The sequence below is a fragment of the Amblyomma mixtum genome, chromosome 3 (genome assembly GCF_055824585.1).
Source record: "Amblyomma mixtum isolate Tamu chromosome 3, ASM5582458v1, whole genome shotgun sequence".
Classification (NCBI taxonomy): domain Eukaryota; kingdom Metazoa; phylum Arthropoda; class Arachnida; order Ixodida; family Ixodidae; genus Amblyomma; species Amblyomma mixtum.
The window spans coordinates 97,416,885-97,444,664 of record NC_143014.1 but is presented as its reverse complement, the minus strand read 5'-3'; the positions used below and the strand labels follow the sequence as shown (position 1 = coordinate 97,444,664).

The 27,780-nt window shown below is 43.1% G+C and overlaps 2 protein-coding genes across 9 annotated transcripts in view; one reads left to right on the top strand and one right to left on the bottom strand.

Annotated features, from left to right (window-relative positions):
• LOC149351078 (uncharacterized) overlaps window positions 1-16,482 on the top strand; it is a 29,728-nt gene extending 13,246 nt beyond the window's left edge. Inside the window, exons 1-2 of one of the 2 annotated variants that reach the window (XM_089580302.1) lie at window positions 9,535-9,733; window positions 14,770-16,482. In XM_089580302.1, coding sequence (XP_089436428.1) covers window positions 14,794-15,237 — 444 coding nt within the window. In that variant the 5' untranslated portion in view covers window positions 9,535-9,733; window positions 14,770-14,793 and the 3' untranslated portion in view covers window positions 15,238-16,482. Of the gene's footprint in view, window positions 1-9,534; window positions 9,734-14,769 lie in introns of those variants that run through there. The other variant, XM_089580301.1, reaches the window with a different exon arrangement.
• LOC149351077 (D-aspartate oxidase-like) overlaps window positions 16,131-27,780 on the bottom strand; it is a 33,725-nt gene continuing 22,075 nt past the window's right edge. For 6 of the 7 annotated variants that reach the window (XM_089580298.1, XM_089580299.1, XM_089580297.1 and 3 more), the window contains 3 exons: window positions 27,334-27,451; window positions 26,496-26,594; window positions 22,880-25,364 (listed from right to left, as the gene is read on the bottom strand). In XM_089580298.1, the coding sequence (XP_089436424.1) occupies window positions 25,239-25,364; window positions 26,496-26,594; window positions 27,334-27,451 (343 nt within the window). In that variant the 3' untranslated portion in view covers window positions 22,880-25,238. Of the gene's footprint in view, window positions 17,995-22,270; window positions 22,317-22,879; window positions 25,365-26,495; window positions 26,595-27,333; window positions 27,452-27,780 lie in introns of those variants that run through there. The other variant, XM_089580300.1, reaches the window with a different exon arrangement.

Sequence of the window (27,780 nt, the reverse complement as noted above, 5' to 3'; positions counted from 1 at the left end):
GCCATTTATGTGCGAAATTTGAGCTCGAACAATGCGCCAGTTTAGCTGGGAGAAGCATTCTACGGCGCGCGTTTATTTGCGCAACACGCTGTATAAGAACGGGCATATGTTGGCCGGGCGCGTTAAACAAGCGATATAGGCATGCAGCACTCGGGGATTTACTCTGGTCATCTCCTGGCTTGGAGGGCACGCCGGAAATGCGCATGGCACAAATATCTACAAACGGGCGTGCCGGTGTTGTCTTCCACGTCCTTGACTGGCCGAAGTGGGCGTCGATTTTGGGGTTGGTTTCATTGCCCTATCAATAAGAAGGGGGTATATTCCCGGATAATTTTTTCACTCGCGTCGAACTGTCTCCCTGCTGTGCGGTTCGCGGTTTCCAACTTCATTTTGTGCCGTAGCTTCTTCGCCATGCAGGCGGCGTCGTAGGCGCGCGAAGCCTACGGATGAGACGCTGAAATCGAAACTTTCGAGAATATGACTGGACTCGATGGTGGTGGTGGTGGTGAAAACATTTATTAAATCATAGGGAAAGGTGTTGGGGGTCGTGACCTGAAGGGTCACGCCCGTACAACCACTAGGTGGGATGCCTAGACAGGTACCCCATTGGCGTTTGCCGCAGCCCGGGCGCGCTGCGTTAAGGCCCTTTGGGCCTCGAGGGTGCGGCGGCGTCGCGCAGTTCGTGCCGCCACCGTATTCAGTCTGGTCGTTGTGAGAGAGAATGGGATTGTATCCGTATGATAACAGTTTAAAAATACAGCTTTGGCATAGCGGGGTCTGGGTTCCACTAACGTGAACCGCATCACTATAGCGGATCGCGCTGCCCTACAATATGTAAAAACGTTGTTTTCTTATGTTTTCTTGTTTTCTTTCTTGTTTTCTTATTTTGCTCATAGATTTTCTTTTAAAAGATAGTTACTATAGGAACGGCAAACAATATGGCGCGTTGTGGCGCGTCATTTTTCGCCGCATATAAATTGCTCCAACGATTGTAATTTTTTCGTGCCAAAAGGCACTTATGGCTGCTCCAAAGTGACTTCAGCCAATCGCATCACTGATCAGGCTGTATTTGGTGCAGTTTGGTATTTTTATTACGGTGTGCACAAGATTTCGACGAATATGGAAAGCGTTTGTAAGATATATTAGTTGAAAACACCCCAGAATTTTCGCGAACTGCGAGATTATTGACCGCAAGATACACTCCTCGCGCATATCAGTATGCTTATTATAGTAAGCCTTCGAAATGACGGTGCATTTCCATAAATAACCTTTCTTCACTAGTGTCCTTACTTAACGCCTAAAAATGATTTTCATGTACGGCGTACATACAGTTCAATTGACGACGCAGTTCATGCCAAGACAAAGAGAAAATATGGTGCCACATGCAGGGACAGTCTTCGGAAGGAACATGCTTCCACATGTTGCGAATTACCTCCTATATAGTGCATGGGATAGTACAAAAAGGCAGACGGGACGAGCGCTACACATTTGCTCCTTTGCACTCGTTGCGTGTACTTTTTCAGAGTGCAGCTCTTTGGCGCCCGTTCCTGCGTTTCGCGGCGTCGCCGTTGTCCCTCATAACCAGCTCCGCAGCCGGGGCAGCGCGCTGCTCTAGCTGCGCGCGCTCCTGGCGCCATCTCCCGCGACCTCACGATAACTTTCCAATGCCACCCCTGTGCAGCGTAAAGCCCCTTAGTGCGGCGGCTATCAGAGCGCCGGACTGGTGGCGGCGGATCTCGATATGTGCGCTGTCCGAGCCCAAACGCATAGCCGCCGACGTTCGCCACTGCGAATTCCTGCCTATAGAAATAGTTTATTCTCTGTAAGTTCTTTCTGAGCCATAAGCGAGGCAACCGGTGGAAGTTCTTCGTCTGCCGCTACTGCTAAACGAGCTGCAAGAGCAGAGGCCCAGCGCTGTCACCGCCGTCGAATTCTTTGCCTCAATCTATCGAAAAGCTGAAACAGCTGATGAGCTGCGCTCAAATTTCGCATTATGAAGTAACGTAATTGTCGGCAATTTTTTTTTGTATGTGTGCTGGCACATGTGTTGCGCTAAGATGTAATCACCCTTTAACCATGAGCCAAAGTTCAAAAGGAAACTGCTAAAATGCTTTCGCATGATGTCTGAAATTTTATTGCTCTTCGCGGCTTGTTTTTATTCCTCCTGCGCGTCGGAATTCATCGCGATTTACATCGATTTATGATGTGGTTCTCCTTTTTTTGCGCTAAATTCAGAAGACACTCCAGAACTCCGCGTTGTGTCAAGTGCACGCATGCATGCATTCTTCTTTTGTAATTGTTCTATTTAACATTTTTGTTATGATTTCTTATCTTTCAACGTTCTCAGAGTTTTCTTTGTGGCCGTGTTCGGCGTACAAAACACGTAGCAGGAGCAAGCAAAGCCGTACGTGGAATGCATGTGGCACAAACTATTTAAATGCATGCGTATACGGAGTTACTGTATGTGCTTATACAGTAACTCTACGGCGCACTAGAGTTACTGTATATGCTACCAAAGGTACCTTTGGTAACATATACAGTAACTCTACGGCGCAGCGCAGCGCCGCGGCGCGGCTGTGCGCCATCTGTAGCATTGCCGTCTGTTTGAATAGCGTGATTTGTGCGGCAAGCTTTATCCTTGATATTTCCCGGCGCCTACATCTGCTGTCTCCTCCTCTATGGCTCTGCAATCGTAGTGTTCTTGCTCAAATAGGCGGAAGGTTAGGTAGAAGTATCGTAAACGCGCCTATGTCAAGCGTTCATGTGCGCATATAATAGTTCAATCAAACGCGCATCAAATTGCAGGAATGCACACGCAGCACAGCCGGAGCTAGAAGACAAGCAAATCTATATGAAACGTTTTTTTGGCATACATGCCGTTGCTCTTCACATCTAGGGCCTTAAAGAGAGATAATTTGCGCCTGTTCTTGCATACACTTGTCCAACTATAGCGCATAACAGTGGAATTAACGCCGCCTGGCAAACATCAGAAACAGAGAAGCAGGAAAAGACGCGAAAGAAAAGGAGGGGTGGGGGGGCTTTATTTAGCAAGAGAATTCGAGGCCCGCAGGCCTCCTGGGTCTCCGCACGACCCCATTCATTCCGCGATGAAGAAGCGGAGAGCATGCTGTCTGGCATAGAGTTTCTTGCTATTCACTACAGGGAAAGCTGGTGGTTCTGCATGCACTTCATCCACCATGGAAGCCCGAGGCATGCCGGGAAGACAGCACTTCGGATTGACATTTGGTTGCTTGTTGACTGTGCTACGGATTGGTTTTTGGTTGTTTAGTTTCGTGTTCAACATTGTGGTTTTCCCTGATGTTTGTGTACTTTGTGATGGTGTAGTGCAGCTACGCACGCAGTTCATTTGAGATCCGAAGGCCTTGACTCGAAATGAGCTGAGCACAGCGCCTGGTGCCTGCTAGGCCTAAAGTCCGTTTTCCCCCTTACTGAGAGTGGGAGGCATGTATACGCAGCAAGCTTGCTTTGCTCGGCGGGACCCTGTGCTACCTGTGCACTGAAATGTGAAAAAAGGGAACATGGTTTTTTTGTGAATTTTGTGAAACAGTCTGCTGCCGTGACCACTCTACGCATCTCTCGTAGGAGTCTCGGAGACACTTATCTTTTAAAAGCGCAAAGTACTTCGTAAAGTGCGTTTGATTCATTTCGAAGACTGGCGGTGGACGAGCATTGCATGCGGGCACGACTTCCACTTCATGAATTAATTCACGCAAATACTCGCATGCTGCGCTTGTCAGCACGAACACGGCCGTCTTTTGATATAGGACAAGTTTGCGCTTCCTAATTCATGCTTTTTTCTTGGCAAACTCTGTAAGCGCAGCACCTGGGACATGCCGAGAGCCGGCACTTAGTGCGCGCAAACTAGTTTCTCATAGAAAGGCGGGGGCTCGGGCAAGCTTCTCACGGCACGAACATAAAGCGCGTCACGCAATAGCAGACTATACTCCAATAAAACGTTCTGTTCTTCACTATGCGAGAACAGAAGCTTCTAAAGTGTAGTATTTTAAGCGCTAACAATTGTTTGAAAGAATATTCTCTCTGAAAAGTTTGTTAAACGCAAAAAAATATTTTCCCCTGTTAACTATATTTGGCGGCATGAAAAGAAAGCCCTCTCTCGCTATGGGCAAATTCGGTGATCGTTTACGCCTATGCGCTTTTCTGCTCATTTATTGAAATGCACAGTAAGCACATTTTATTGCAAGACATATCGATTGTAAAACAACGCTCCTTACAATGTATGTTTTGCAAAAAAAAAATTTATTTCTGCAGTCGTAGTTATGTTTTAGAGCCAAACCGTCTGCTCACTGTGTCTTCCTGGCATTCCCACGGTGGATGAGAGGTGCCCTTTAAGAAACTCGCATAGACGTTGGCGCCAGCTTTTCCTCTAGGTAATACTTAGAAACTATGGTTTCAATCAACGTTAATTGGTTTCAATTATTTGGTTAAAAATGGTTTCAGCTTCGTCCACTAGATGGGGTACGTAGCGAGGGGGCCTTGAAACTTAATTCATTCTTTTTTTGGGGCGAGTTTCAAATTTTGGGCTATAGGCTATCTGGCAAAAAAAAAGTCAAAATGCCCGATGAGTGACTCCTTTTTTCTGCGTAGAGAAGAACAACTCTAGATCACAACGTGCGCGTGTTCCGAAGATTTTAGATTACAAATAATAAGAGGAAAACACTTTTTTACCATGCTGAAAATAGTGGGACATTTAGCTAAGCCTAACGACTGCATTTTGAGCGGTAATTTTCAAACATCGTATGTAGAGTGTTTGGGACGCCAAATCACCAACTGCCAAACATTCAGAACCACCGGCAGCAAGAAGCCCTTGCGATTAATGAACATGGAGGGTAAAAAAAATGACCGAAAATGGTTGGCGTCTCGGGTTAAGTTCGGCTAACCGGCAAAAAAACAACCCTGTGAAAGTTGAATAAAGGCGTAGATGCTGTTGGTATAGTGCCTATAGTCGGATACAACTTAAGTCTGCAGTGAAGCTCCGCCCACATTCAGCCTCTGCGCACAGAATTCCTCCACGACAAAAAAGTAGTCCGCTGCTTAAACGTTTCTTGTTACCTAAACAAGAAGCTTGTCACGAGAAAAAATTGAGCTCTAGAATTTTTATACGTGGATTGTTTGATACAGTCAAGCATTAAAAAGCTGATTTGGTTTACTGTTGCGATTGGCCAGCGGAGTAATACAGGACGCCGCAGGTCGCGACCCAGTGTTAACAACTGCTGTTTTTTTAAGTTGTATCCTACTATAGAATATACTGGCCAGTATATTCTAGCACTATACCTGGCTTTCCACGGCGGGAAAAGTAGTGCGAACAAGTAAGAACAAGTTCATGCAGTAGTTAGCAGAAATTAACTCAATGAGAAAGCTCATGTAGGTCAATTGGACAAATCCCATTTTCTTCATCCCCATTTAGTGCCAATGGGACAAATACGTCCCACTTTTTCCCAATTAACTATTCGTACTGGAATTGTGAAATTTGTTGGGAACCGTTTGTCTGCACATCATCTGCTCGTCCAATAAAAAAATCTAATCAATTTTGCAAACACTGCATGCTGTCCCACAAAGGGTTAACCAGCGTTTGTTCCCTCACCCACTCTGCCCGCTTCCGGTTTCTTAACGTTAACGTCTTAAGACAGAAAGCGGAAGAAGGCCACAAGATTTTAGCGTAGTGAACTAGATATTAGCTTCGATGCCTGGTCGCCGCCATCTTATTTTGCTGGTGGCACCCCGTTTGAGTCAAACCTAAAAGCCCGCACTGGCCTCTCGGTGCCATCTTGGGCTGCGCGTACGGCGTTGGTGCCGCGGCTGCTGCGCTGTTCTTGTTAATGCTGTCCGGCAGGGTCTTTTCTACGGTGTTCGTGAACTGAGAATACGGCTGGTTTTCTGCAAGTGAGCCGAGAAACCACATCATCCGAGTAATATGTCGCCAGTGCTGTATGGGGGAAGCGGCTGCAAGCAGCAGTATAGCGGCCAGCACGACGCCGAAGGGCGGCGCTCCGTTTACTACCGAGGTGTCTGTTGTTTCTTTTGTGCAGCACATTTTTCGAACTATTAACTGTAACTGTAATTGCAACTGCGGCCACAACCGCACAGTGAAGGAATCGCATATACAGGGTGTCCCAGCTAAATGTAACCAAGCTTTTAAAAAAGACGAAGTGCCCTAGCCCAGTGAGACCAACTGCGAGTTGTTGCCAGTCACGTGTCCTAGTCTGCAGTATTTTTAATTATGCAAACGTAATTAACTAACAGAGATTAATTACCTAACTTTTTAATTTTTGCCTTCAGGAAGAAAGTGTCAATGCAGGAATTGTAGATCCCATAGAAATATAACCGTTTGCCGTGTTTGCTACCAAGTACCACTGATACAGCTTCTTTTATTTGCCTGGAAAGAAAGCCCGCAAAATACAAAAAGAACCACGTGATAGGGAAGCAGTTTAAGCGCCCCCAGACGACCGGTCAAGCAATGACATTCGCTTATCTTTGTAACGCTGTCCCGAACAGGGTCCGGCGCTTTGCGATGGCTGCGAGATATATGCCAGCAACTCTCGCATGGCCGCTAGGGCAACCGCTTCTTCAGCGCGTGACGGTGCAAGTTCGGCGGCGCGGCCAAATGCCTATCACTCGAGGCGAGGTTTCGCGTGCAAAAGCGCTCCATGCGAGCCGCGCTTCACTTCCTTGAAAAGCAGCGCCCGCTTACTTCCCATGACGCATAAGCAGTTCGTGGCGTTTATCTCGCCACCACCTCAAAGCGTCGAACCCTGTTCGGGACAGCGTCGCAAACATAAGCGGATGTCGTTGCTTGACCAGTCGTTTGGGAGCGCTGAAACTGCTTCCCTATCACGTGGTTCTTTTTGTATTTCGCGGGCTTTCTTTCTAGGCAAATAACAGACGCTCTATCAGTGGTACTTGGTTGCAAACACGGCAAATGGTTATTTTTCTATGGGATCTACAACTCCTGCATTGACATTTTCTCCCTGAAAGCAATAATTAAAAAGTTAGTTAATTATTCTCTGCTAAATAATTACGTTTGCACAATAAAAAAAATACGGCAGACTAGGACATGCGACTGGCAACAAGTTGGTCTCACTGGGCTAGGGCACTTCGTCTTTTTTAAAAGTTTGGTTACATTTAGCTGGGACACCCTGTATATAGCCCTCGACCTATGAGAGCATTTTCAGCGACTCATAAATGGCTAAAAATAATTTCGCACAAAGGCGAATTAGAAACACCTCCCTTAGAATCCGTAACGTCACCAAATTCCCACCAAATTATTCCGAACTGATAATGGGTCCCAGCTCATTCGGGGAATCCGAGGAACGAGGCAGCCCACAATAAAGCCCGATGTTTCGTCGACCGGGTAGTGGATGAGTCCGGCTCCCTGGATTTCACGAAGGACTCCATGATCACGTATCGTGATCTAACCAATCAATTTAAACTAGAGAGGAGAACTTTTCCTCTCCACACAAAAGTCTGACTAAAGAACAAGAGGTTACGTGGCGTGATCCACAGACGAGATCGATACTCACCCCATCACTCCTGGAGCACATTTATCCTGATCTCGAACTGTAAACACTGCGGCCAACGAGCAAACTACGATCATATCCCATGGGATTGCAAAATAGAGCCACCTCTCGGTGATCTAGTTACCACTCCTTCTCTCGAGCGGTGGGAGACCGTGCTGGCTAGCTGTGACCCCAGAACGAAAGTTCTGGCGGTGGAGTGGGCTGACAAAGTCGTCGAGGGCTATGTACTCTCTACCACTTAAACCTCTTACCAAGCTCTTTCCGCCGAATAAAACGTTTTACAATCAATTGAAAGTTAGTGGAGTTTTGGCCAAACTATGTTTATTGTGATAATCCATACAGCAGTTGAAAAAGCGTCTTCACACCTTTTGCAAAACAACCCGAACCCCTCCCTTGCCGAATCTCCAAGGCCGACAAACGAGATGGTGCGATCGCTGACAGAGGGGTTTAATTTCCTTCGTCGTCGCCGCAGACAATGTGAATATGCGACTTCTGGTCGAACCAGGTAAGTACTCCAAACAAACGTGGTATGAAACAATTTTGCCGACCAAATGGCATGTCTGTGCGAAATTTGAGCTCGAACAATGCCCCCGTTTAGCTGGGAGAAGCATTCTACAGAGAAGCTTATACAGCCATGAAGAGTGTCTCAAGGGTGATAGTGGTGAATGGGTAATACACAAAGCTTTTCGGCAAATTAATGGAGCTGTGCATGCAATCTATGACAGGCGCGATAGAAAAGGTTTAGTTGCAAAGTACTGCTAGTTGAAAAAAAAAAAAATGTTTATTGTAGCAACAGTCAGAAAAGTTCTGGAACCCTATAGCTGTGTTTGAAATATATTTGTAATTATGTTGCTTTTTTGTTATGATTCAAACATTATAATAACTTTCGCCAGGATATATATATTGCCTCAACGTTGTTCCAACGATGGCAGATAGTATAGTATGTTATCCTGACCAATTTCTGAGCATGTGGCGGCAACGTTAGCAGATCCAGGCCAACTTATGGACGCGTTGCTGCAACGTTGGACACATTATGAAACATTCGCGACATTTCCATAATGTTCTGGCGACATTTGAGAGAATGAACGCGCGCCGACGACGGAGATATATACGCGCTCTCCTTGCGACCAGGTGCCCGTTGCGCTCGAATACTGCATATGTGCTGTGCTTGCAATGCTATAGCTGTACCGCCACCCGGAAAATTGGCGCGAATGGACTTGCAGCGCATGCTTGTACTGCTTGCACCCCGAACGGCTTTGAGGCCGCGGCGCCGTGAGAAGCAGACGACGCGCCTGGCCGCGTCTCCGTCGCTATAGCAACATGTGTGCAGCGTGGTTAATATTCTAGAGCACTGTAGCGTGGTGCGCAGAGAGCAGCGGGGATGAGATCAAGAGATAAAAACCTCCAACCGTGCTACGGACCCCCCTGGAACTATCCGTTGGTCAAAAAGAATACGCTTCGGAACAGTCAGCAAAATGCGAAAGGTTGGAAACCAGGGATAAGTTGAAGCATCTCAGTGAAACAAAAACTTGTGCAGTTCGAAATTTTTTATGTTTGCAGACATAGTGTCGAACAACTTTCAAAAACAAAATATGCTCAAACACATACTCAGCACAAATATTTTAGCTTCATGCGCCGGGACACCGCTCCCTCAAGTCGCAGCCGGACAGGTCGTCGGAACGATCCTCAGCGTCCAAACAGGATCTTGAGTTCCAGTCTCGGCTGCAGTTACTGTACTAGTGGTAAAGAGCGCTGGGAGATCGGCCAAGAGCCAGCTTGTTTTGAGTTCAGAGGTCTTTATTGTAGAAGAAACTTTCAGAACATGCCACATCATTTGATGATAGACCGCATAGAAATACGGATTACGGAACCTGAAACAAATCTGTCGTCTGCTCTCCGCCGTCCGATGAGGTGATTGGACACATTTTCTCGTGACGTAATACAACTTCCGATACGATTTGTTGAGCAAGTGGGGGTATGGCATCTCGGGGCCTCGGGGCACTTTTTTTTCATCCTTCCTGTATGAACGCAGAAAGCGCCGAAAGCATACGTTTGTTGATTGCTCGGCTCGGCAACCATGGCTGTATTGTGGCGTAAAAGTCGAACATGTCTTCTTTTTTTTCTATGAGCCACCTCTGAAGAGATCGAACGTAATAACCTATCTGGTCGACGTCAAGGTTCGTGCGTATCTTCATTTGAACATTAGGGTATTATGTGGTATGCATTTTCTGTCACCTCCTGCACAGCTGCGCCTGTTATACTCTACGCAGGGCTTACTTTTGAGCGTTCCACTTTTGCTTTTGTTTTTACCACGAATAGGTAGCATTACCTAATAGACCATACTGAGTATTCTTTGCGACGCTACTATCTGGTGACGGCGTAAGCTTCGCGCGCCTTGTTGCAATCGCTTTGTTTTCATCTGTTGGCAAGTTGCCCGCACTAGTATTCCAGTCATAAACAAAACAACGCTGACACGAACTCGCTTTGCGCTCGGCGCCTATCAGATGTTGTGGGTCAGGTAAGCTCTCCGCTCCATGAGAAAGAGCGCTGTGTCAATAATATTCTAGTCGATCAACCAGAATGTCCTGCTTGTTACCAGAAAACGATGTAACCGTGATCACTGGTTTGCTGGCTAGCGAAGTTGTGTGCACAGCGTACAACCAAGCACTGTGGGGGCTTCCACACGCGTCCCATCTTTCTGTCATGCCAGAACGTGGAAGTGTGGCTCGTGTAAACTTAATGAAGTTGAGAAGAATTTTGATGTCTCGGGCAGCTGATTTTTGGTGACATCGAATGCACGCCAGAGTGATTGCAATTGGTATGCAGCATAGGCATAAAACGGTGTGGGGTAAACTTTTTGAACCGTCCGATTCACGTTTCTAATGTAGCAGGAAACACGGTGATTGATTGCGATCAGAGTAAAGCGAAGGTGGTTCGTGTTGACAGTGCAGTAGGTACGGTTCATAGTTGCCCGTATAACTTGTCAGCTGTGAAAATGTGCACCTGGTTTCCTCTTCGATGCTTTTGAGCTCCCGTTGTTCAAGGTTTCTTTGCCTTATGGGAATTGCTTTGTGTTACAATAAAACCATGTTTCTTTGGGTTGCGGGGGTCATGCAAAGTAGTGCTGTGTAGGAAAAAAAAAAAGGGTTTTTGACAGATTTAACAAAACTACCGTACATGTTTTGGATGCCAACAAACACTTCTCAATGCATATTCTGCGTCATTTCGGTTTTGCAAGCACACTAGCAGTTGTTGCTGCAAGTTGTTTTTATGCAGCTAACTTTTAACACTTTAGCACCATTCAGGTACTTCTGCACTAGTAGGCCACTTAATTAAGGCAGCTAGATGCTCACATTCATTGCTCGACCAAGCGTAGTGTTGAAAGCGTCTTTACAAAGTCCAGATTACTTTACAAAGGACGGTGCAATTTTTTTTTTTTTGCAAATATAAAAATATGATATGCAGGTGAAAATTCCTTTTCGCTACCTTGTTGCAACTTAAGAACTTACCAAATTCACCGCTGTCCACCTCATTGCTATCATCTGCGGTTTCTCTGCAATGCCATATACTGTAAATGACTTATTTTTCATGAGCTTGATATTTTGCGAATGCAGCAAAACTCTCAGTTTAATATTTCACGGTCGCTCAGTTTCAGAAACCAGTAGTGGCAGGCTCCTTAGTGCTCCCATCGTTCACGAGACAGCTTCACGCTGTGGTATTCTACCTGCATACAACAGGCATTGGAGCAAGGAAAATGTGTGAACTTGAGAGCTAGCGTGATGAAGCCCATTCATGCGGCATGGCTCATTAAAGTGTGTCATTAGCTAAAAGCCTGCAAATACGTGCAGGGTGGATGTGGATCGTGCAGATATTGTGAATTAAATTTCTTGTTAACTGTGAATTCTGGCTTTGCACCTTTCGTTTAAACAGGAACAGTGTCATCTTTTAGATTTCTTATTTTGCTGAATTACACGTAATCTTGCCTGAGTTATTCACAGGAATAGTTTTTTTGCAAACTGTACGCAATTTGTAAAATATGTGAAAATTAGGTCATTTATAGTAGTTCATTAGTGAATGTCCTTTTTGACACATTAACTGAAAGGAAAGTACATTCACAATTTATAAATGCAGCTTTTGTTATCTTTTAATTTACAAGACTGATTGAAAAATGCAGAAACAATATTTCCGTTAACTGAAAGTGCTTTCTTTTTTTTTTTTACTCCACCGATTGGGTGGTGGATTAACTGAATAGTGCCACTCGGGTGCCATAATGGACATTTGACGCTGTTCTTGTCTCTTGGCTACATGATAAAAAAGGTTTTTATTTCTACTTGAACCCGTTTTCTCTTCACATGTGATATGCACTTCTCGCATGTTACAAATATATTCACCTGCTGCAGTGGCTTGTTGGCTTTCACATTCAGCTGCTGATCTTAAGCTGGTAGCAGCCATATTTCAGTGGAGGCGAAATACAAAAACGCCTGTGGGATCCCATTACAGGTTAAAGGTGCACTGAAGAGGAATCTGAACTCGTCTTTTTGTCGCGGGAACTCGATCTACACGTTCCGAGCATTCTTATAAACTTCGACTTATTGCCGTGTGTGGCCGATTTCCCTAATTAAATTGAATTAACGTCCGGCTCCCGCCTTTATTTTTTTAATTCTCCCCGTATGGTGGGCGGAGTCGACCAACGCGTGGAGTGCCTTTCAGCCAGCTTAGTGGAGGCTTTGCTTTCGCTTTATTTTGTTTTTTAGGTTTCCGTGAATAAATAGTTTCATTTGCAGATAATATAGCCGCAAAATAAGCCTGCAGAAATAAAAATACGCGCGGACTATTTGCTTCTACGGATTACTACGTATTACTCCGCCGATGGCAGAGCGGCAAGCCGCCACGGGATTGGGTGAAAGGCACTCCACGCGTTGGTTGACTCCGCCCACCGTACGGGGAGAATTCAAAAAAAAAAAAAGGCGGGAGCCGGACGTTAATTCGATTTAATTAGGGAAATCGGCCACACAGGGTAATAAATCGAAGTTTCTAAGAATGCTCGGAACGTGTAGATTGAGTTCCCGCGGCAAAAAGACGAGTTCAGATTCCTCTTCACTGCACATTTAAGAACCCCAGGTGCCAGTCCCTATAAACCCATGTCTAGCTTTGGGACATCAAACTCCACGTGCTATACCAAACACATACAAATGCATTCAGTGCATCGTCACTTTGCTTGTGGAAGCCAACACAGACTGGCCCTTGGTCGTATTCATCAGCTGAATTGGTTTCAATGTAGGATCTTCAGGAGTGCCCACATCATCATTTGGCATTCTCCAATAGCAACAATCTCAATGTCCTTATTGTCAAGAATTTGCGTTCGGCCTACGTGCCAGCTGGCATGGGTGCTTAAGTAGCCATACAAGCAAACAGCTGCTGAGACCTTGAACTTGCGTAGCTTCCACCAGGAAATGGATGTGAACTTTTCATGCTGGTATCCTAAACTTGAAAAGTCATTGTGGTATGCCTTGAAGGCTTGGGGCTTTATGTCGGATTTGTGGCTTTTCTGTGTTGCTATGGTAGCAAACATAGCCTGCTTGTTGTTTTTACGCTTTTTTTAACTTTCTTTGAGGGTCTTCACAAAATCGGGTATGCTGGTTAAGCTTACTTATTGTAGTTGAGTTCACGAATGTGTGAATTGCAGTCCCTTACATTTGGGGAACTGCAATTCACTCATAATAATTAAGAAATTTGCAAAATCAGGTTGCAACTCAATGGCCATTTGAAATCATCCTGTTGTTCATGATGACTTGAAGTTACGTTGCACACACCTCTAGACTATTGCTACGTCCAGTAAGCGTTTCTTACAAATCAAACATTTCAGTTGTATGTACTGATGATTGTCAAGTAAGCAGAATTTTTGTCGAACTTTTGAGAAATAAAATATCCTTAACAGTCACCAAAGTGCTTTTTGATTGTGACTGTACATCACAGAGTAACTTGCGTAAGAGAAGTCTTTCAGCTGTGCCTCAGAGGATGTATTTGCGTATAATACAGGCATAGAGAAAACACTGCGTCTTCACAAAAACGTAATAAATTGAGGCACAGGTCACATTATTTTGCGGTATATACAAATGGACACATTGATGGTGGTTTTCTTACAGAAATGCATATCATTGCACATAAAAAGGTGTTGGCATGGTTTAAAGGCTGTGGACTGCTCTTTCTACAAGCAAATGGATAATCTAGGAACCATCTTTGCTGTTGGGTTAAACAAGTGAAATATGCTTTGTATACCTTAAACAGTGCGTGTTTTGCCTTGTCAAGATGTTGTAGTTGTCTGCCTCACATTTTCAGCCATTTAAATTAATGCCACTTATCCTGTTTTTAATTTGGCATTTTGGGACGTGTAATACATTGAGCTCACTGCATATCTTCTACTTGGTACAGGATTGTGGAGCTGCCTGAAACATTTTTATGTAGCTGGCAGCTTTATGGGTGCATCAGGCTATCAGAATAAAGTTTTGATTAATTTTTTTGCTTGGAACATCAGTTAAAAACCTGAAAGTTCTAGCTTGCAAAAAAATAGTAGCACTGTAATGCTGCTCTTTTTCTTTTCATCTTCACCTACACCTGCATAGAAGATTTGTAGCAATGGTGATCCACTCGTATATGCATGTAGGTATTTGTGGTGTGTAGGAAATGCATGCTGGAAATTGAATTTATGTAACTTATTGATTGTGCTGGTTTATAGTGCCTTGATGTAGTTTACCTTTTTGCTGTCATGGCTTCACAAAGTGCAGCTCCACCGTTCTAGTAGGTTGTGTACAGTAAACAGCAGTGTTCTGTTTTCATGTTTTAATCATGCATTATGAGGTTTTACTGATGCAATAGTGGCGTCATAGTGAATACGGTGTTGCATTCTCACTATGCTCAGCTGTGCTAAAACTTGTCATATTACTACAGGAAACTTTTAGTTGGCTTGTTGTTTGAAGACTGTGCCTCTGATAACTAGAGCTATTTGTTGCGCTGTTCTTAGTGCAGCATGGAAACACTGACAAAGGCCGGCTTTGGGTCTTTATGTTGTGCTCATGAATGGGTGAAGTACATTGCTGTGTTTGCCAGTACATGCATAACAGCACAGCCCTATAATGGTTGCACTGTTGGGAACACTGTGCCATTGTTGAAATTATTACATTTTGAAAGCAGTTGCTGCTTTTGGTGTTTCCAGGTGCAGTGTCCTCGGGACAGTGGCATGGCTTGGCACAAGTGCGGTGCATGTGGGAAACGCTTTGCTTTTCTGAAGAACTTGGAGGAGCACCAACGCACACACTCGGCAGACAGCCCTCCCCCTGCATCTTTTGAATGTGAGCTTTGTGCTCTAAAGTTCAGCTTGCTCTCAGAGTACCGGTCCCACACTACCCAGCATCACTCTGGCCAAGCATCACCAGATGGCTTTGTGGATGAAGACCGATCATATGCACTTGATGAGGATGACACCGACGGTCAATACTCTGAAACACCACTCAAGGGTTTTGAATGTCAGGGGTGCACCAAGAAATTCGCAACTGCAATTTCACGTGAGCGGCATTATCCACGCAAGCATGCCGCCACACCGTGTTCCCAGGAACGGCGCCGCTACCACATAAAGGACTACAAGGTTGGCCGTAGCCTTGTCATCGCGAGAACAGTGCGGTAGCATGGTTTGTTTACCTTTCATTGTCTGTACTGTTGCCATAATTCAAACAGACGTGTTCCAGCTGTATTGCAGAAAAAGAGAGTGCAGGTTATCTGGACATTTGAGAAGCTCAATTGTAGGTAAACCCTTCTATTAAAGCCTGCTTGTTACCGACGTAAGCATCCATGATTAGGGAAGGCTTTCCCTTTTGGTAACTGAAGAGCCATATTTTATGAGCCTTGTAGGATGCGCACACCGGAGGCACTCAGGCTGCTTTGCGCAATGGTGGAGCAGTTTATGGGTTGTGCTGTGAGGCACCTATTGCGTTCACAGCACTTCAAAACACTTGACAGTGAGCAGAACTGCTGTCCTCACTTTCTATCAGTTCAGTCTGGCACTAGTATCACGGGGGTCTCAGGCATAGACTAGCAACTAAGACAACTTATGCACTTCTGACAAATGAGTACATCACGACCACATTGCAGCTACTTTAAAATTCTGCATGTCATGGTATTACTACATGGCTCATCATTGCTCCTTCTTTGCATTCGAATATGCATTGCTGCATTCATCTACCTGTGTAATTGCATCAAATCTCAAAAGTGTGCAACTTTCAGTAAGTTTTTCATGGTGGTAAAAATTGCGTGTCGGGAGTACCGGTAAACAGCTTGGATGCATTAAGAATGGATGGGTAGTGCCTTGTTTTTTGTTTTGCTGTGTGCTTGTTTAAAGCTGCAATTGATTTATTCATCTGTTGCTCTGATACTTCGTGTTTTTCAAAATCTGAAGGAATCTTTTCATTCCTGTTTTATCTTCATCCAAGGGCATCAAAAAGAGAGCGATCAGGCTGATATGAGCAGCTGGCTGCACCATTGTAGTGAACAAATATTCATTGTCATCAAAGCTTTTATTGTGAACTGTCATTATAATAATGTGCTTTACAAAGCTGTCTCCATTATCCACCTTTACATAAATATAGCATAAGGACATCAAAAAGGAGGAAGAGAAGTTTTTATAAGCAACACTGGCAGCATCTCAAGTCACGGGTGGAAAATGCAGCCACATAATTTGTTCCTGGTGTACAGGCATGGCTAGACTGGGGGAAAGCCTGCACTAGTACTCCTGTGCTATGCACAAGCTGTCTTTTATTTTATAGAGGCAACTCCTGCTGCTTAATCCAACTTTATTTAATGTGTTGCATGCAAGTGCACCTCTGCCAGACTATCTCATTTATGATGAATACAGTGTGCTTGGAAGCATAGCCGATCCACTTGCATCACATTCGTGTAAATGTGGATAGTGTTTCCTTCAGCATGAGTATTCCATCGTGCCTAGATCTCTCTTTTTTGCACTCTTACTGGCCGTAGGGATAATTACTGGTAGTTTGGAGAGTATATTACTGCACTACCTTCAGAGTATCTTGGACTGTAGTTCACAGTACCGTAATGACTATTGCAGTGTTTGCCTTTGTTAGCGAACTCGAGAGGCACAGGGAGTGTGCAGCGGAAACACCGACAAATGCTTATTTGCATGCACGCCTTTTTTTATCAGCTTTCATAGAGAACCAAGAAAAAAACTATAAGGTCCACAAATGCTAGGAGACTGCCGTTGAATGAAAACTTGGGTTGGCTGTATTCTTGGATATGCCATACAACATGCGAAGGCAAAAATAGCAGATTTATTTGGAGGAAACAGAAGTTTTGCAAGCTGCTTAAAAAACTGCTGCTGCTGGTATACGCAGCATACATAGCATACTGACGTGATACTGCATATGCTACTTTTAACTCATTAGTGCTTTTGATCTGTCAGCATGGTGACATCGAAAGGTCCGCAGGTGACACAAGTGAGATGTTAATTTAATATTGTAATTCACTGTTCTAAATGGCCGATACAAAGGTCACAAATTGAGTCGCGCCAGAGTGAAGTGTATTATCAGTTTATGATACTCTGTTTAGCGATGCACAGCTTGAAAAGCTCCTTTTTTTTTAATCTTTCATGGTAGCCTTATTCAGTGTTTTTTTGTTTGTTTGTTATGGCTTCGTTGGTCCTCACAATTGTTCTTCGGGACTAGGACATTTCTAGTATCATATGGCTGTGGCATGCATAAGACAAGAATTAGTGGAGGTCATTGAGAGAGTCTTCCTTTCTGAAATGACACAAATAAGCTAGTGATGAAAATGATATGTCAGACACTTTGAGTAAAACTTGTAAAAAATTTCAAGTCCTTGTGGTCCATTGTGGGTTTGTTTTGAATGGACAGTGCACAGATGCTTGCATATTGATTCTCATAAATGTGTGCCTCAGCTTTATTTTCTGGAATTTTGTTCTGTTTCAAGCTATGGAGAGCTTTTCAAGAAAACCAGATATCCTAGATTATGTTTTCAAAACTTGCAGTACTCAGTAAAAGGGAAGCTAGTTTGTTCTGGTATAGAAAAAAAATAAATAAATGGAAGCAGCCAGAATAACTCGACTAATTTAAGCCAGTTTTCTTAAGAGCTCATAAATTGGATCCTTCAAACATAGCTCATAAATGCATTGTTGGCCCTACTAGTACTCAGTGACAGATGTTCTAGAGTGCTCCACCATGTCAGCCTGCATACAGTTTGGTCTTTTAGCATGTTTGGTTGTAAGCTAAACAAGCCAAAGGTGATAAGAAACCTGATAACAGAACCTAGGACAGACTAGATTTGATGTTTAACCCTGTAATGCCCTGGCACCGAAAATGTGGGATAGAAGTTCTGAACTTCTAGGAATTTGTTGTTGCTGATCCCCGCATGGCTGAAATGTAAAAAGAGAGATAATTGTTACTTAAAATGAAGTATTGAATTAAATAATAAAACCAAGCACTGTTTAATTGAAAACTAAGTAAGGCTATTTTATAAACACCGCAAAATTATAAAACTGCATGTGTATACTCGGGCAATAGCATTAAATCAATACCTAAATTCAAAATCATTCAAGCACATGCTGATATAGCAGCATGCCCATTGAAATTTTAAGTTGGTTTGCCAGAAAGGTTACTTATTGCAGAGCCTGATTGTACAGCATGCCTTCTGTGTCTCTTGACTGTTGACAGTTTGAGAAATATGCTTGGAAGTGCAGTTTGTGTCATACTATGAGGATTTGAATTTGATTTTTCTTTATGCGCTAAAACAGACTGTTTATGAAAGCACAGAATGTCACAATACGCAGGGAGTTACAGGGTTAAAAATGGCATGAGGTGTCATAAGTGTGTCCTATAACAAAGGGTCCTGTATAACAAAGCGGTCCTGCATAAGGTCTCGCAGCGAGCAGAGTTGTGTGACTGTTTTCCCCACACCGCTTGTAACACTATACGCAAAGTGGTGATCACATGATACCGCTGACATCAAATGTTCCAATTTGTTTCGGCTCATACCCAACATATGAGCCAGAGGGAGCCAGCCGCTCCCATCTTGAGCACAGTCTGCTTTGTTGTCTGACTGAGGGGGTATGTATAGCCACCACTGGGAGGAGGAGGGATGCTTCCAAACTGGCACTTTATTTCGGCTCACTCGACTTTGCAGCTACTGCTTCGCATGCACAGATTTCCCCAAGTATCATGGCTCCTGCCACACGAGAAGTGGCTTTCCCACAGAGCTTGGAACTTAATGGTGGACCTTCGCACAACTCTGCTCCTTTCAGGAGCATTTACAGGAATACTGGGTCTACTCTATAGAAAAGACAGTTAACATAACATATGGAAGCAATGACAGAAGCCAACAGCCACAGAAGCCAAGGGGCACAGGGTTTTTTTAAAAATTAATTTATTTATTTTGTGGTGTTGATCAATTTAGAATATTACTGAATATGTTATCGCTTAAAGCTAATTGATTAGAAAAGCAGAAGAAAAAACAACCACATGCCGCCGGTGGGATCCGAACCCACGACCTCCGAATTACGCGTCCGGTGCTCTACCTCTGAGCTACGGCAACGGCTGTCAAATTTTCTGCTTTCGGGGGTATTTATGTTTTACAAGTAACCTAACCTTGAGAGTGTTCATCAGCGCCACCCACGTTCATAAGCGGCGGATGTAGAACGTCCCAAGTTTCCGCAGGTGTGACGTAGAACGTCATCGAACGGAGAGGGTGGAAGCTGCGTGAGAACCCTCTTATGCTTCCTATGGCATCTGTGGCTTCTGTGGCTGTTGGCTTCTGTCATATTTATAACGAGCTCCTCATTCCCCTTCCCTTGTTTGCTTTATGGAAGCAATTGTTTACTGTGCAGAGTTACTGCTCTTTGATGTAATGCCCATGTTGCACTGACACTTGCAGTTGTGCATGAGTCAATGCAGGTCAAATCAGTGCAGATCAAGTGGAGCTAGTTTTTTATATTCAAGCATGTTCGGCTCTGATCCTGCTTAGCTTAGCCATTTTAATCAGTTGCATTCACGGGCAAAACTGAAACTGCCATCAGCACATCTCAGTGGTCACATTCATGAAAGCGAGGCTAAGAGAATGAACAAGAAATAATCATGAGATCATTACAGGCAATATTTTGCTGAGTTGGAACAGCACCAGAGCAGGGAATGTAACTGAACACTGAATAAGAAGAAAGTTAAAAGACGTAGTACACACTTTGTACATTATTTATAGTTGTATTCTGGACAGTGCTCAGCAGCACTACAATGTGGCCTTCAAAAGTCGTGCCTGGCTATTCGTAGCATGCAATCAGTAAGTTAGGGCTGCCTTCTTCCCTCTGATGCGACATAGAGGCTGAGTTTGGCGATGCGGTTCTAGAAGAAACATGCTAATCATTTATTGTACAGTGATTGAGAACAGCAGTGAAGGCAACAGTCTTGAAAAGGCAGTATTTGGGCTAATGCACCTTTTCTAAGGCGTGTTTGTGCTGGTGCTTTTCAACTCGGTTTGTGCAATGTTCCACCATTTTGCTGTCGTTTATGGTGTTTCTAAGAAAATGCCCTTAATGCTTCTAAATGTCTGACAGCTTGTCAGAAATTATCTTTGGCTGTAATGCATTGAAAGCTATGGTAGTTGGAGTGAAACTGGTAGCCATGCAAAATTCTTTCTGCTAATCCTAGGAAAGGCTGCATTTGAAGAAACTGTAAATAATGTGCATATGCATTTTTATGGGGCAGTGCATGTATGCGTGTGGAGGCTTGCTGCAAAGGCACACCTGGACTGCACAATTGTTACAGATGCCAGGTTGTGCTTGTGGCTCCCCAAACTGATATACTACATGAAAACCAAAGTTTTATTGCACTTTTCACAGTGTGAATGCTTTGGCTGGAAGAACCTGCAAGTAGGAGTTCTGTGTTAGGCTTCTCTCTACCTTACAGTCAAAAGTGATAAATGAGCTCCATTGTTGTGTGAAGGACATGTGATGCAAAATTTCATTACTTTTTGATACTCTCTCTGGTAATATACTTTATCTGACACTTCCACTACTATGACGCTTTTGTACTAATATAACTTAATGAGAACTTCCATTGTTTGCGTGAAAAATACCGTGCTTACGGTTTTTGTTCGACATCAGCTTCATGGTTGGCTTGCGAGAATGTGTAATACTTTGAGTGTTCAGAGAAATTATTAATCTCAGTCACCTTGGAGATACAGTTAAAGCAGATGGCAAAAAAAAGGAATTATTGAATAGATATTGCTGTTCAATAAGCGTTTAGTGATCTCTTTGCGTTATGCATTGCCTTAATTTGTACCATTTATAGGTCAGAGATGTGGTGATGGGCTCTGAAGCAGATTTACTGGTTCAGTACTGCAATTCTCTCAATCTCTTGCTATTTTTTGTAGGTTCTTTTGCTGCGAAATTGCTTCAGTTCATCACAGGTTCTTCACGGACTGGTTTTTATGTAAGAGTGCATAAGGGAAAGCATTTGTGAATGTGTTATGAAAAAGCAGTGAAGAAGAGAAAACAGGTGCAGCACATGGACACACATGATTGGCAAGTGTTTATGTGCATTTGCCATGCTGCCAGACTTCTTTGTGTGGTTTCCGTAATGGTAGCAGTACCAAAAGGAGACGAAAACCTTGGAGAAAAGCTGCACCTTGAGCAAAGGATGTTTCGGGGGTCCCTAAGGCTGTAAGCTTTCTTCATTTTAGCCATTGATTTCTTCATGTTTAAACACAAAAAGAAGAGATGAGATGCCAGCCTGCAAAATACTTATTACAATCCATTGGCATCTTTCTGTGCTGAAAGTTGTTTGTCATGCCTCTGAGAAAGATCAGTGGGCATGTGCTCAACGCAAAGCGCTCCTGCAGACTTTTGTCGAGAGAGTGGGTCTTAGTAACCACTCTCTGGTTTCGCTTCAGTAACTGTGCTTTTAAATCATGCCTCGTATGCTGAATAGTGAATACCTCAGTTCATTATACAGAACACTTGGTAAGATTAAGTGTGGCTGCAAATATGCCTACATTTTATGACAGCTGAACAAACAAGTTGCATGAGGAAATCCCTCCACAATAAAACTAAATGTGCGCTGTCAAAGCACATGTCTGTAACAAAATGGTTATGGACAGTCTGGTGTACCTCTGAGGTTTCAAGGTTCATGGAAAGAATGACAGTTACACCAGCAGGGTGAGAGTTTTTTTTTTTTTGCTGTTTGCTAGCATAAAAAAGCTGTTTAGTAGTAATTTTATCCTCTAGAGATGACAGAGCAAAGTGATGACATCCTTCTTACAATACAGTGGTACAGCAGTAGTTTCGGATATCTATGTCATTTGAAGCACATGACATGCATTTGGCACATGCAGGAGAGGGGGTTACAGTATGAAATTTGGTCATTCTGTTTTATGAAGTTCAGGCTTATTCTGAAACAGTGTGAGAATAAATGTAACTTTTTAGTCTATTACCTTCTGGGAAGCCTACATTGAAGTCATGCAGATATATGCAAGGTGCACTGTGCAATTTGAGGCAAGCACAAAATTATCATGATATTGTTTGGCAGTTGCTTTGCATAGGGAGAATTTTAGTATTTAACTTTTGAATCCAGAATAGCTAACTAAAGGCACTGGAAATCTTTTACTTGTGAAACTGTAGAACAAGGGTTTCAAACTCTTCTCACCATGCGGGCCACATTTACAAACTTTTTTTCTCCCGTGGACCAGTAGCTGAAGAAGGCAGAGGAGAAAGGATGGGTCCAATGAAAAAGTAAAAAAAAAAAAAAAGTAAGCAGAGGCGGTCAAGTGTGTTTAAATACGCAAGAAACCAAACCGAAACCAAAAGCTCTGGTGAAAGCTACTCGTTAATGAAAACTTCTTTTAGTTGTTTTTCTTGTCATATTCAAAGTTCCTAACCTTCATCAAGAAAAGCTAGCTGTTGATGTAGGCAGGGACTACAGACGTCAAGAAGTATTTATGGGTATAGATTATCAGAGGGCAACTAATGGATGACTGAGGCTAACCCCCGGAACATGGCTAACTCCTTACGGCCACTGGGCCACGTTTGAGAGCCCTGCTCTAAAGCATCACAAAAAATATTGTTTGTGAACGCTGCTGTAACCCTCGCTTTTTTTATTTCTTTTGCACTGGGAACAAAGCTAGCGAAATTGGTGTTCGCAGCACGAGTGCCTTGGCCCTTGCTGTGGCACACTGAAGTTGGTACTTGCAGTGCATGGTAACTGTATCATGAACACTACTTATCTTGTCGAAGTTGACGAGTTACATATTTAAAAAAAAAAACATCCTGAAGTGAATTCACTTTAGGTGACAAGCCAAGGTTCACAATATGTTGGATTTATTGAGAGCTGTTTAAAATAGGTGCTAGATTTTAAATGGGTGCTTTTTCTTTTACAGTGCTTTCAGCTGTTCGTACTGGCAAATTACACTTTCAGGAAGGTGCTTTTTTTTTTTCTTGGTTAGAAGTTTCGTTTAACTTGACAGTACGGTCTAAATTGGGAAAATGCTAAAATTGGAAAAATTTTACATTTTACCCGAAAACTCTAGGTGTATTTTACATGAATCACTTTGTGGCAGAGGCAGATTTATGAGTGGGGAGGGGTCGCCCCCTCCCCTAAATAAGAAATTTACAATAGAAAACCATGTTAACCCCATTTAAAAAAATAAAATAGATGGTTCAAATGGGACCGGCCCCTCCAAGAGTGACCCATAAATGCGCCCTTGCCTCGTGGCTCGTGCATGCTCACCTCCATAGAGTGCTGCTACATAATTATGCTAAGTTGTGACTTCTTGCTGTAATTTGCGTTTCACTTCAGTTAACAGACATGCATAGGAACCAGGTGCAGGCAAGCCATTACTGACTGCGTTATGTTGGCTGACAGTGCGTGATGTTTACTGTATACCTGTCATGCACTGTTGCACACAGCGCATTGAAGTCAAACCATGAAGTTTAATTTTCAATTTTGATTCTGATGAAGTTATTTTGCATGTGTAAAACATGCACAGTAACCATCTAAACTGTATTGTTTTGCTTGAGTGTGTCTAGTTTTTTTGTTTTAAATCCCTCTCCTGTGGCCCTGCAGCAGTGGAAAATTTAGTGTTCAAATGTTGCATTACCATGGCGTTGAGCCGAGTATGCCTATGTTTTCTGCTACAGACATTTCACCACTTCATTGTATGCAGTCATGTCAGATGTTTTGCAAAAGTTTGTACCTTTATTTGGCTTGACACTGTCTATTCTTCGTGTCTTCTAATGAAGCTAAGGGCAATCAAAATGCTACCACAACTTTCTTCATGCAGAGCTGGCTCCCATTTAACTGTGACACAATTGGAAAAAAAAAAAAAGATGGCGCATTTCTTTTTCTTTAAAAGATAAGGTTTGTGCACGTAAATGTGTCAGTCTAGGCAAGGCAAAGTAATTTATGTAGCAACTTGAAGTGATAAACTAGATTGTGCCTGGTGGCTGTTCTTGAACACTTTATTTTACCCATTCATATACATATGTACAAATGTTCTCTTAAAAATTGCAAGAAACAAAAAAGGCCAGGAAAGTTATTTGCAGAGGTGCCTTTTGTAGCCCTAGTTGCTAATATTGACAATATCAAACTATTTTGCTTTAGCAATCGAAGCACATTGTAAGTATGTTGTACATATGTAAATAATTCACCCCAATGGTGGTTGTCGCCACATAGCTCACAGAGATTTGACATGTACATAAATTGACATTGACAATAAACTATTGATGATCAATGTTTTTTGTGGAAATTATATTGAAGTGCTCCATGTGTCTCCGACAATATATGTAAAAAATTAATCTTTATTGAACATCTGAGTTAACACTGAAAATATAATTGAACAATTAACAGTGACATTTGCTAGTTCTTATCATGCCGTTCTAGCTACCATAATGGAACTGATTTGAAAGTTAAAGAAAATGGACATAACGGCTTTTAAGATATATAATAGACAGGCCACGTGATCACTCTTCGCTGGCAGCATTGAGCATGAAGATCATCTATTTTTTTAGCTGATGTGTTGATTAATGAGGCATTTTTCAGTGTTTGTATTTCATGTTTGAGTAAGTTGCATTCTTTTATTGGCTTAAATACAGTAGCCCTATTATTGATGGTTATTACGTACAAACTAGACATCCATATTGCAAGTTTTAGAAATGATGTTCATAATGGACAGTACTGGACTGCATGCTTTCATGCTGCAGCTCAGCACAGCATACATCTCTGGTGCCATTTCCCCTGGCAACAGCTCTAAACTAATACCTTCTCACACTTAACACTTATATACCTAACACTCCACACAGCCACTTACAACAGATATGGGGAGAAAACTAACTTATATCACATACTAAAGCATTCATGGTCTACAACTACACTCGAGCAGTGGGAGGCAATGCTGCTCAGCTCGGACCCCACTCACCAGACAATGACAGTGAATAAGGCCTGGGCTGTAGCAAAGGCCTGCAGTGTCCTCTAGGACCCAACCAGAATGAAGATTCCCAATGAAACTTAATTCACTCTCTCTCTCATCATTCTGTGACTTCATTCATGCTAAGTTAATACCTTTATTACGTTGTACCTTTATTACGTTATGCCTCCCATGGCATAACGGGTGTTTAGTCTACAGTTTTGCTACTATGCTGGCTGTTTGCGGCTGCAGTATTTCATTCACAAGACTTGTTGCATGAAGTGCTGTACCCCAAGATGTATTGATGCCGTGTGCTCCATGGCCATAGTTGTGAACCACCTTGGAAGAAAAGTCAAGGTCAGGTGAGTCACTACATGACCAGTCCAGAACTATCATGCCCGAGACGGCAGTGCAGAGGAAAATGTGCTTCCAACATCGCAAGAGTTTTTCTGGAGTTAAGGAAGCCGTTTATCTTTTATTATTATAGGCATATTATATAATATTACATATTTATACTATAGTGCATTATAATGTATATTATAGCACAGAACTACCTTTAAAGGTGCACTAAAGAGGAATCTGAACTCTTCTTTTTACCACGGGAACTTAATCTGCACATTCTGAGTATTCTTGGAAACTTTGAATTATTGTCCTGTGCGACCGATTTCCCTAATTTAAATCCAATTAAACATCCCGGCTCCCGCCTTTTCTTGAATTCACCGCTGACGGTGGCAGGAGCCAACCAACGCGTGGAGTGCCTTTCAGGCAGTCGCGTGGCGACTTCGCTTTCACTTTTATTTTGTTTTTTAGGTTTCCATGAATAAATAGATCCAGTTAGAGACTACATAGCTGCAAATTAGGCCCACAGAAATAAAAATACACGTGAACTCTTTGCTTTTGCCGGCTGCCGTAGCGGCTCAGTGGTTATGGCGCTCGGCTGCTGACCCGAAAGAGGCGGGTTCAATCCCAGCTGCAGCGGTAAAATTTCTATGGAGGTGAAATTCTAGAGGCCCGTGTGTTGTGCGATGTCAGTGCACGTTAAAGCACCCCAAGTGGTCGAAATTTCCAGAGCCCTTCACTACAGCGTCCCTCATAGCCTGAGTCGCTTTGGGACGTTAAACCCCCATAAACCATCTTTTCTTTTGCCGGTCGCTACATATCACTCCGCCAATGGCAGAGCGGCAAGCCGACACGGGACTGGCTGAAAGGTTGGTTGACTCCTCCTACCGTCAGCGGTGAATTCAAAAAAGGCGGGAGCCGGGACGTTTAATCCGTTTTAAATTGGGAAAATTGGCCGCACAGGACAATAATTTCAAGTTTCTAAGAATGCTCGGAACGTGTAGATCGAGTTCCCGCGGTTTCAGATTCCTCTTTAGTGCACCTTTAACATAGCATACCAAGTGCATTTAAGTCTGCTGAGTTGAAAGATTCATGCACAGAAAACAAAATATTCATAAAGTGATACCTTACCTTGCACTTGTTATCACCGCATCCAAGAACTTCGGCTTCAATTCTTATTGGTTGACGGAAAGGGCGCAGTCCTACCCAGTCTTCGATAACTTTACAGTCCTTAATAATGAAGCCACACAGTACTGTTAGACACAATCTCATCCTGGAATATAACCTTAAAAATTTTTGCTTGGCAAAGGGCAAAATGACGTGAAAAAGCTCCCAACCGCTCTGGCTTATGCACATGTATCAGAAGGAATCAAAAACGCCTGTTCAATATTAGTTTGGTTTATTGAGCCTGTATTGTGATGTCAGAATCATTTTCTGAAGGCAGTTTCTTGTGATCGTGCATGTCAAAACTCATACCCAACAAATCATTTAAAATTGTTTTTCTTTGCTGCATACAAAATTGAAGTTTGCAGAAAATTTGGATGATTTTGTCATAATTTCTTACATGAGATTGTTGTGACCTCCGTTGGAAAGTTGGCTAGGTTGATTGAAAACCAAACTAGACAAAGCACTGACAAAGCCTTTTAAAAATTTGCGATATGAGAGTGACTGTGCTGATCACATGCATGCACATGTCAGTTTACCCAGGAGCGAGAACTTGGGATCTATTATGCATGGCAGCTTTTCTGAAGACTGGTTCACATGTAAGTGACAGCGATTGGATGGCGCGTCGCAGCGAAAATTTCCAACTTGTTGGAACCTCGCCACTCATTGCTGCGATGACTCAAAACAGGTTTTTCTGGCGCGGCAGCAGGATTCGCTAGTATTGTTGCTGGCATGTGAAACAGGCTTGAAGCTTGGAACCTCTCTTTGTGGCTGGTTTGTTTTCAAATCAGAAACTTCAACAAACCTTGAGACTTGGTAGTACAGCCGTACAAGTGCTCCATATGTAATCCCTGTCATGTTGTGACACTTGAATATTCCAATCACCAAGCTGCTTTGTGCCACCCAGTGTGACATAATCTGTCCTGAAAGTAGCGGGGCAAAGAGCACATATTGCAAGTGAAGCAAGGCGCTTCCTGGAAAGTTGAAATGGCTCTTATAGATATTTTTAAAATACAACGCTTAGCAAGAAGCTTTTCTTCACGAAGCCCGGCCTAGGAACAGTACACTAAAATCTTAATTGTATGAAGTGATCCCCGACTCAGAAAATACTTTCATTATACAAATTCCTTATAATCTAAATCAAAGTGAGAACAAATTGACCACAGTAAAAAAAATGCATTCTTACTTATACAGTGGCATGGTAGCTGCAACACAAAGCGAAATATTACTGGGCACTCGGACGTCATAGCAA